Source organism: Cupressus sempervirens, chromosome 3 (genome assembly GCF_028749045.1).
Source record: "Cupressus sempervirens isolate cs-2001-9-10 chromosome 3, ASM2874904v1, whole genome shotgun sequence".
Classification (NCBI taxonomy): Eukaryota; Viridiplantae; Streptophyta; class Pinopsida; order Cupressales; family Cupressaceae; genus Cupressus; species Cupressus sempervirens.
The window spans coordinates 885,920,333-885,932,017 of NC_143120.1; the positions used below are offsets into that span (position 1 = coordinate 885,920,333).

Consider the following 11,685-nt stretch of genomic DNA (forward strand, 5'->3'; position numbering starts at 1 on the left):
TTTCCTATCAATGTGGAACATGGTAAATCCTTGGACTAGAATGATCCACCATCAGGCAATATGCTTTTTGAACTCTGGGTATCTCATGACACATAATCTCATACCTAAGGGGTCTTCTCTTATTTGTTTGGTTCTACTTCCATGAGAATAACAACATAGAGTGGTCAAACATGGTCCTCAGGTAAGCCATTAAGGAAGTATGAGGGAGAATATCCAAGCCCATTGAGATAAGAACACGATCAAGCCTAACCTGAATCATGTTATTCCCTAGTCTGTTATTTGATGAGGTAAAAGGGGTTCCTTAAATATCGATATCAACTAGATCATTCCTCCCAAGGAAGCTTGCCAGGTCATACCTACTCTTAGAGAAGTCCTCCAAGCTACCTATTTTCTTTGAGGGATACACAGGGTGTTAAAGTCCCCCATACACAAAATGTTCTCATGCCTCATGGAGTCAATAGATTTTGGTGCCTCTTCCCATACACAAAGCCACCCATTATGGGTATTGGAGGCAAAGAAATTAAACATGTTATAGTTACCAATTTTGGAGGTGAGCAATTCTGAGATTTTAGATCTCTACTGGTAAATAGAACTAGAAATCAAACATATACAGGGAGACACTTAATAAATGACTTTTCTTTTGTCTGATTAACATTTCGATGATGTTTTTGTCAGTTTGATTGCAATTTTGATAATAAGAATACATCAAATTTTAATTTCTATTTTGTCCAACCAAACAGAGAAAACAAATTCCTATTCCAAAAAAACAATTCAAGAATAACAATTCCCATTTCTCAATTCCTATCCCCACAACCAAACGGGCCCTTAGTGTTTTGCCTTTCACGTTTAGTCTTAACTAAAAATTTGTATTAATATTTATAAGGATTGAAAGCTAATATTTTAGAATCAGTCCAAAGAGTTAAAATTACTTTATAATATTCAACCATACGAAATGGTTTATTCATTATTTTTTATTTTTTATTTACTATAAAAAACTTGCTGCACTTAATTTAACTTTTTAATTTTTAATTTCTTTTTAATTAAATTATAATCTAGTTTAATTTTTTTATTAAAAAATTAATATGAAATTATCAATTTTAAAAGTAGATTATATTAGTTTTCTTAAATAATAACTAATCAGATTTTTTTTAATATCTATTTGAAAGAAATATATCTAAATATTTAGTTTGAAATAAAGTAAACAAGTTAATTATGTATGGAAAATGAAATTCGTAATAGAGTTCACATTTTCCTTAAGTATATGGGAGTTATTATTATATGCATTATTTTCCTTTATTTTGATAAATTATAGATGATATTGATCCATGGTTAGGTCTTGAATTTCTACCATTTTCATCATTCTACCAAATTTTGTAATGAGTAAATTTTAGTTACTTTTAATTGTTTATGATCTTAATTATGTAATGATATAAATAAAGAATTAAAACTATACAATCAACAAAATCAAAATAATAACATATTTCAAATTTATTGATTTTAGTAGTACAAAAATAGAAAGAAATTTTTAAAAAAATTCTCTCACACAATAATTTTTCCTTATGCAAAGGTTAATACACTTTCCCTTTTACATAAATAAATTTGTAATATTTTGTTTGAAAAAATCATTCATCTCAAAAAGAAAATTGTATTAATCTTTAAGATAAAAATGATTAACCATTACATAAGAAAACTAATATAACCTATTTTTAAAATTAATAATTTTATATTATATTTTTAATAGAAAATTTAAACCAGATCATAATTTAATTAAAAACAAGACGAAACTCTCTTGTTTTCTCGAAAAATATGGCCACTAAATTTTCCTACTTTATGAAGCAGATGTGAACGCACTAAAATGCTCAAGCTTTTTCCTACCTTATACTTGCGAGCATTCACGGCTGAAATTTATAGGAATAAGATAATCACATTCGCAAGTAGAATTAGATATTTTCAAATGACATTTCTAAATATTCGATTAACGATCTATAGAGGAAAGAAACACAAATAATATTATATTCCCGTTTCTACTGCATTTAAATATCCTACTCTTTTACTTTTGAAAATTAGAGTCAAACAATTAATAAAACAGCTACCGCAATCCTTGAAAGATTTGTTTGGAATAAAATGCGGTAGAAACAGGAAAATAATTTCATCTTTGTTTCTTTCCTTCATAGATCGTTAATCAAATATTTAGAAATATCATTTGAAAATATCTAATTATCTTAATGCATATATACAAATTCTACTTGCGCATGGAAATATCTTATTCCTATTAATTTCAAACTATAGCAAGTATAAGGTAGGAAAAAGCTTGAGCATAGTGTGTTCACATCTGCTTCATAAAGGAGGAAAATTTAGTGGCCATATTTTTCGAGGAAACAACAATCATATTTTCCACTGTTATCGTTTGACAACAATTGGCTGTATGCAAATGCAAAGCATCTTCATGAATCTACAACGTAACCGACAATCCGGCGTAATCTTTACGAGGATTAAAATTAAATCTTTAATTGTTTGACTCTTTCGATATAATTTGGATCTAAATTTCCGGGTAAATTTGATAACAGCAGGTTGAAGGGAGCGCGTTGGTCAACAATTGATTTATTTATTGGAAATATTGACCCACTTACACTTCCAGGAAATTGAGAACTAATGCACCTTGAGGCGATAAAGAGAGAGATAATTGTGTTATTTTTCATGTGTTGTCTTTGTGGTTTTAGGCGTATGTTCACCATGAGCCGTTCTGAAGGGGGTCTTTGCAGGGTGTTTGTTCTGTTTTTTCTTTTTCATTTTCATGTGGCTTCATCTCATTCTTCACACTCCTCCAACGCCAAACTGCTTGTGTCCCTGAAATCCACCATTGTTGATCCACTTGGGTATCTGACTGGATGGAAAGTGGAAAATTCTAGCCGCTACTGTTCCTGGGTTGGGGTTAAATGTGATGCTTTTGATCGTATCATAGGCCTGGATATCTCAAACATGAATCTTTCCGGCCGAATTCCGCCCCAAATAGGTCACTTTCATAGTCTTATCAATTTGAGTGTTGCAGCCAATAATTTTACGGGCTCATTCCCTTCAGAGATCTCCAATGCCGTGGGTCTAAAATCCCTGAACATATCCAATAACATTTTTGTTGGGCATTTTCCCACCAATTTCTCCAGATTGAAGGCGCTGGAGATTCTAGACGCTCGCAAGAACTACCTCAGAGGGCCGTTGCCTTTGGAGGTATGCCGGATTCCTAATCTGAGACATCTCAATCTGGGAGGGAACAATTTCTCTGGAAGTATTCCTCCAGAGTATGGTGAGTGGGAACACCTGGAGTACCTTGCAGTGAATGAAAGTGGCCTCCAGGGGAGAATACCTGCTGAACTTGGAAACCTCAGTAAGCTTGGTGAATTGTATGTAGGCTACAACAATGGCTACGATGGTGGAATACCGGCAGAGATAGGGAAGTTGGGAAACCTTGTTATTCTGGATATGGCATCTTGTGGGCTGACCGGTCATATTCCCCCCGAGCTTGCGAATCTAAAGCGGCTCCATGCATTGTACCTATTTGGAAACAACTTATCTGGGCCAATTCCTCTAGAGTTGGGGAACCTAGAGCATCTACATAGATTGTACCTGTTTGAAAACAACTTATCTGGGCCAATTCCTCCAGAGTTGGGGAACCTAGAGAATCTACATGCATTGGCCCTGTTTGAGAACAACTTATCTGGGCCAATTCCTCCAGAGTTGGGGAACCTAGAGCATCTAGATACATTGTTCCTGTCTGAAAACAACTTATCTGGGCCAATTCCTCCAGAGTTGGGGAACCTAGAGAATCTATATACATTGGACCTGTCTGAAAACAACTTATCTGGACCAATTCCTCCAAAGTTGGAGAACCTGGACAGCTTGAAATACATGAATCTTTCACACAACGAGTTGACAGGAGAAATCCCAGAAGAGTTGTGCAAGCTCAAGGAACTCAGAGCATTGTATCTCGACTGGAACATGCTTCATGGTGGCATTCCTAATGGTTTGCTAACCCTTCCACAAGCGACGAATATTAGTCTTCATCATAACCGTCTGAGTGGCACAATAACAATCTAAGTGGCTGTCACATTAATTTATTTTGTTGATTCCTTTATTTTACTGTCTCTTAGCTATATATTTGATATTTCGGACTCAAGCGTTATGTTGATTATTAGACATGATTAGTCACTATGTAATTAATTATGACTTTATTATATTTTATCCTACGATGATGACTTAATGTTTATACTACAATGTTATTATGATGATGATTTATTTTGAACTTGTTAAATGCAAATAAAGAAATTATGATGAATTATTGAAATAGAAATTGATGCAATTTATTTGAATAATGGTTTTATAGACTAATCTATTGACAAAATTTTTAATTCAATGAATCTCCCACTTAAGATGTATTATAGGGAAAGAAAAAGCTAAATTAATATTTAAGTTTAATAATTTAACTTGAAAACTAATTGAGAGTTTAAAAGATTACCAATAGAATAGATCTTATTTGATTCACTAACATTTTTCTTTTGGATATAATTTACTTATAGTTAAAATGCATAAGTGCGAGCTAAGCTAAAAAAAATTACATTAGAATTATTATGAGCTTAAATTATTTTATGAAAACTAGATAAAATAAAATCATAGTATTGTAGAAAATAATATGATAAACTATAAGTTTAAAAATTGTTCTATAATGCTAGTACTAGAAAACTTGGTTGAACATAGTCTTGTCATTGTTAGTTAAACTATGAAATATCTTATGTGTAAGTCAATGTTGTCAAGTTCAACTTGACAATATTTGATCAAACTCAGGCATAATGGCTGCCTAGTTCAAATGGTCAATGAATTTGGTTGGATTATGGTCATTTAGAGCCTTTTTATCGAAGATATAATTGAGAAGTGAATTCGGAGAAGCAATACCATTGAAAGGACTATTTTGTGCAAGAATTTTTTGTGGAAATATGTTTGTTTTATGTTCATGGTGTGTTGAGTCATATTGAAATTAACAATTTAAAGTTTTCATATTAGTGTAGATTAATAAATCATCTTCCATTTGGTTCAAGTTTGAATTCATTCAAGGTGTAACAAGGAAAGAGAACCACTAATTTGATTGAAAACTACTTAGAATTAACATCCAAGCCCTAGGTACTGACTAATAGTGAAATTTGCCTAAAGAAAACTGGTCAGAATTAACATCCAGGCCCTAGGTATTGACTAATAATGAAATTTGCCTAAAATTTCACCATTGGTTCTGGCCAAATCTTTGGAAAATTCTATATTTATATGTATACTATATGTTCCAAGTGGTTAAAAAAAAGTTTGAAAATTTGAAGATTTTTGGCATCAAACCCTATGCTTGGCATTCCTACTTGACAAGCCTAGTTTTGTTGCAAACAAGTGTACAAAAATTGAGGAATGGATGTTGGGTACCCAAAATTACTTTGAAATTTTCTAAATAGATGGTATATAAATGTTCCAAGCATTATTTTTATTGGAGAGTGTGATAGATGAAGGGTTTGAAGGGTAAAATAGTGAAAGTACATAATAGGCATATTTTGAGGGTTTTGTGGATAGGCTAGTTAGGAGATGGTAACTCTTTTTCACTTTTCAAGAAGTTCCACCACACCAAGGCAAAATCCTTGATCCAAAATAGTTCTCTACTATTTCTATTCAACTAATTAGTTCATCTTCATTGAGCATATCTTGTGAAGGAACTTTCATCCTAGTGTAATTAGTTGCCATGATGCCAAATGATCCTATTTATTCAGGGACATTCCAATAGATGACATCCATCCCTTGGTATTGAAAAGACCCACTACATACACCAAATAGATTTTTTAGTATTTTATAATATTGAGAAATTTGTACAAAATAGTGAATACCTAGAAATAAAGAAGAACACAAAATACACATTAGGAACCTATGCCAAAATTAGTAGTGAGTAAATTAGATAGAAAGGTGTCCAAGGAAGGTAGAAAAGAAGGGACTGAATGACTTTCATTCATCTGACATCCATTAGGACAGATTCAATGGTATGTATAGACTGATAAACAAGTTAAGAAAACAACTATATATTTTGAAGAAACAATGATTTGGAGAATAGGACAACAGAATACATACAATGATTAATAGAACTAATATAACCTGCAAATTATATAACTAGGAAGATACATGGAAATAGAATTATCAGGATACAATAATCAGGTAGCATCAAGTATGAAGAAGATTGAAAGTAGAAAAACATCTCATTGTTCTAAACTAAGCATTAATTACATTAGAGAATTATATAATCATATTGTAGGTGAGTAAGAATCCAAAACATGTGACTGTTAGTGAAGAGCATGAAGATAAATGTAACATGAGCACATATAATATTGAAGAATCATAAAATGAGAAATTCATAACACATTGGAGCACCAATAATTGTCTCTCAAAGAATAAAATATAATTTGCACAAAAAAAAAAGAACAATATCACTTTTAGCATAGCAGACCAGATATAGTTAGTGTTCAACATGGATAGGAAAGACATATCTAAGACATAGAGGACTAGAGGGCATAGACAAGGATAGGCCATGATGAAAATGAGTCTCCTTACATATACCCAACAAGGAAAGGAGATAAGAATATGTTGGAACTCTTTAGAATAACTAAGAGGGGGGTAAATGATTTATCCAAGGTCCAGATGTACAATTAAAACTTTTCACAGTTTAGTGAACCCATATCCATGAAACATGTTCATCATGCATGCATCCATTAGATCATACATATACTTAAACTTGTAGGTTATTGTCAAATCAACTTTATAGAAATGTAAACATAAAACATGAAAAATTTAATAACACATTTGACACAATGATTTAATGTGGAAACACAATTTGGAAAAAACCACCAGTAACATGTTACTCATTCTCACTCTTCTGAAGTGATGCCCTGTGAAAGGCCAACCTTGTTAAAGGTTACAATGTACACTATTAAATGTGATCCAATTAAAGGATTTCAATCACCCTATTAGGAGTGAGCCTTGTTAGAGGAATTTAGATCATTCACTTAGAATGTCACCCAATCAAAGGATTTACAAATGACTATTAGGTCAACCTTAGTTGAAAGGATTTACCCTAGACTGATATAATGATTAGAAGGTAATAGTAAGACTTGATCTGATAACAACTTACAACACACTTGCAGATTATAGATCTTTTTTTTGGTCCTCTATTCTACTTGGCTTTCACATACTTTAGCTCCAACAACTTGTTCACCCTTCAAGCATCCATACCCTTGAGCCTTCTTGCTTTGTTTGCTGATGTAATCTCTTCTCTTACATCACTAAATGAAGCAAATACCCTAGACTCCTTGCTTCCTTAAGTTTCTCACACATGACGACCTTTACTTCTAACTAGCCATCTCTATAAATAGAGAAGTAAAATATTTTTCCATTCATCCTCCATCGTCCATTTTAGGGTTAGGTTGGATTAAGTAGGCTTCAATGAATATACCTATCTTTTCATTTCATCCCCTTCTAGAAACTTCTCCTTCAATCCTCTTTGAGTTTGTCTAAAAAATGGTTAATCTTGAATTTTGTAACACTAGCTGATCAAGCTTATCTTCCACACGGTTCACACAATCCAAAAAATCAAACTTGTCACTCAGATTCATCAAATTATTGATCTTTCTCAAAATTATAACATTCAACATTAATTGGCTTTTGATGCTTGACACATACTGCCTTGCTTAGTATCCACTATCAAATCACTTAGAATGAACTAAAGTTTATTGGTGCTCGACATCAACTAAACTTTAATCGGCTTAAACTGTATCACTCGAGATACACTAAATTTTGACTTTGCTCAACTCCAACTAATTTTCTACTTGGGTATGTGCACCAAGTTGTGGTGCCAAAAACATGACATATAATTTTTTTTTTTTGCACTTTGGAAAAGTAAAAAAATTTATAAATGGGCTGCAAACTTGCAACCCATTTTATTCGATTAGGGTTTTGCATTTCTCCTCAACAACGCACACGTGGATGAAAAAATTGAAAAATTTTGTCACTCGCCTCCTCAAAATGTCTTCTCATCATCGAAGATCAAGATTAGGATCATGTAGTATGTTTTCTACTCTTGTTTTTGCATTGTTTTATATGTTTTTGCATTGTTTTATAAGTTTTTACATTGTTTTGTAGGATTTTTCAATTTTGCTTTAAATTTATTTATTTATTTAGATTGCAATTGGTTTCTTATAAGAAAATGTGAATAATGAACTACCAAATCCCTAGTTGGATCAACAAAATCAAAATGAAAACCTTCCACAAGATCCAAATCAAAACTCTCCACAAGATGAAAATCAAAATCCTCTACAACAAGAACAAGAAATTCAGCAACCTACACTAGTTGTAAGACCTCCTCCTAGCACCCAAGATGACATAATGAATGAAATAGAAAGAGGGAAAAATGATTTAGAAGCACTCATTGGTAGGTTGAAAGTTTATGGACAAACCAATCCAATGAGAACACAATTGGCATCCTCCCTCGAGTCCATTATAACCCATGTAGCTTTTTTTAGTGGTCAGTTGGATATTTGGCGTGTTAAGAGGGCTGAACAAAGAAGATATTATGCAAACAATTTATCATATCAAGATGTAAAAAAAAAAGGAAATAGAAAAAGGTAGCATTTGTGCATTGTTTAAAATGCCTAGCGAACAATACACTATTAAACATATAACTGAAAGGTTCCCCATCCATCGGTGCATACATGATGGTATTAGAAATGACTTTTGGGATAGATGGTTGATGGTCTTTGATGCCTCTCCCTACAATAATCATGAGGTTCCAATGTATTTCTTAAAGAAATTGTATTGTGAATTTGTTCTTGGAGAGATCCCCAATTATTTTGATATATTAGTATCTCAGGGTAGAGGTAGGGGGTCATCATTTGAGAGGCTAGGGGCACATCGTGACCCTAATGTAGTTAGGACACCTATTGATAAGCCACAGGGTGAGCATGTGATTATTCCTTCAGTTGTGAAGGAACATGTAGAGACCAACACTCTAGGGACTATCAATGCTTTGACGTAAACCCTCATTCATTGTACCAGTCCATTAGTTGAGGAGGAACCTTTTGTGCATCGCGGTCACATGTGCACATCATGTGGATCCTTATGCACATTTGGCAGTCATGCTAGAGATAGTATGGATGATGGGCTAGTCACTAATGAGTTCCCGAGTGACACATTTGGCATTGACACATAGGTAAATTACAATTATAATAAACTAATTTGATCACATTTCATATATATAGTGAATGACTAATTAATTAGCATGTATTGACATTGTTCAAAATTCAGGGTAAGAGTGTTGCTAGCCCTAGTACAGATTCCTCAGCCCCATTTTTTGTCCCATCAATGAGTGTAGAGGTATGTATCAATTTAATCATTTAAATTAATACATATATTTATTAAGTAATAATAGGAAGGATTGACAAAAAAATTTATGCATGTGCATCAGTTCTCTACTAGACTATCGACATTCACAAGGGACTCTAAACCTAGGCATGATACGAGCTTTGTAGAGGTACATTTGTTTCATGTTAATTTAATTCATTTGATTATATTTGTTTCATGTTTCATGTTACATGTGAATTGTATTAAATGACATGCAGTTGTTGATGTCTGAGACTCGTCATCTTCACTAGTCCATCGATCGTGGAGTTACTACAACGATGGCTAGTTTAGAGTCATTGACCGAGGTATGAAAGGATTTTATTGGTTTTAGTTGCTATTTATAATAGTTAGTATCGAAATTTCTAATGTTATTTATAAGTGATTATATTGATTGAATTGTTGTAGGGCACTATTACACTTGATTATCCATGAGCCTTTGAGGTGAATGTAAGAGTGATTGTTTGACGGTGGTAAGAAAATACTTAATTTTGTGTGTATATATATTTAATTTCAATGTATAATAATTATTGATTCATATCTACTTTGTTTGTATCAGCTTGAGTTAGAGAAGAGCCTAAACAAAAGGATGAGCGAGCATGTGAGGAAGACCCCATCATCCCCATTATCTCCCTCCACACAATGACTGAAGACCTCTATGGGTTTGTTTCCTTCCCCTCATGGGAAGGAGAAGATATAGTTGAAAGACACACATGCATAGGTATTACTGGACATATATGTTGGATTTTATTTTAGTGGACATATTCGATATACATTTGATGTATATATGATATTTTATATTTGATGTATGACATATATTTGATACATGATATTATTAGACTTATGACATTATTGGTTATCATAATATATTATATGTTTTTTCATGTATGACATTATTGGTTATCATAATATATTATATGTTAGTTCATGTATGACATTATTGGTTATCATAATATATTATATGTTCATTCATTTATGACATTATTGGCTATCATAATATACTATATATTCGTTCATGTATGATATTATTGGCTATCATAATATATATCTTATTTTTCTTCTTTACATTTTAAGTATATTTCATTTTAATGTAAATTGCATCCAAAATGATGCAGAGTGCTGACACCAAAAGCTAGTGGATTCCAAGAAAGAACACTTTTAAGGAAAATTACCTTTCCCACCTTCCTAAGTGTCTTCAAAGACTCTTTCCAACTTGGTTACAACATTGAACAAACTTCTACTGAACTTCACAAAACTACTTGATCACTTTGCCTATTCAAGACTTGGGAAGCAATAAGGGAAAAATGAGCAATTTGAGAAATAGATCATAATCAACTTCTTGCTTCAAACTAACATCTTAGACACTTCAAGGAACACCTAATAACTATCTCACAAACTTTAGTCTATCATTTATTCCATCCTTCCAAGAGATTCTTCAACATCCTATGATTGAAAACAATCTTCCAACATCATATGATTGTATTTTCTTTGCAACAACATGTAATTTGCTGATTTTTAGACAACTCTTCACAAAGGAAAGTGATTATGTTTCAAACCCATGAAATGGATATTAAAACAACCAAGAAGATCCTTAACATCTTCCACTAACTCCATTCAGTAATGACATGTAGCTAAAGTGGTGTTTCATTTTGACAAAGTGCAAGTTTGCTATTCCAAACAGGAAGTAAAGATATTTGACAATAACTCAATGATCCTATATACAAGTTTAACATTAGTAGTGATTCTTTGCCATATAAAAAAATAAATTAATAATCACCAACACCTTATGCCTCCTCTAAATTCATAGAGGGTATTTTCATCATTTCACTTCCAATCCAACCAATTACCAATTGATTTGATTGCTTACAAGGTTAATTTCAAGGTTTTCCAAAAAATTGCTGGAATTGCCAAAATGTTGTCAGCAACTTTTATTGCAAAATGCAATTTTTGCACTAACTCTTCCTAGAACTTAACCAAGTGATTTTTGGTAACACATAGGACCTATATACGGTGTAATGACTCTCAAAACAGTTATTAGGTCAACTTATTAACGAAAATAACAAAAAAAAAAAAAAAAAATCGTTAAGACTAAGGCAACTCTGGTTTATAGGTGACCTCAAGTTCCTTGACCTTACAAACAAGGATTACCTTATTACCATTAAAAAATAACATGTTGAAAATGAGGTGTATGATCACCCCTTTACCTTCTATCATGAGTCTCCATCA

General features: G+C 32.5%; 1 protein-coding gene across 1 annotated transcript; it reads left to right on the forward strand.

Annotated features, from left to right (window-relative positions):
* The first annotated feature begins 2,703 nt into the window (after positions 1-2,703).
* On the forward strand, positions 2,704-4,261 carry LOC149569634 (uncharacterized). Its single transcript, XM_089817772.1, has one exon. The coding sequence runs from the start codon at positions 2,725-2,727 to the stop codon at positions 4,090-4,092; it is 1,368 nt and encodes a 455-aa protein (XP_089673898.1). The 5' UTR covers positions 2,704-2,724; the 3' UTR covers positions 4,093-4,261.
* Positions 4,262-11,685: the final 7,424 nt, after the last annotated feature.

Excerpts from the sequence above, each read along its gene's own strand:
- LOC149569634 (XM_089817772.1), top strand. The coding sequence starts at position 2,725 with ATGTTCACCATGAGCCGTTCTGAAGGGGGTCTTTGCAGGGTGTTTGTT.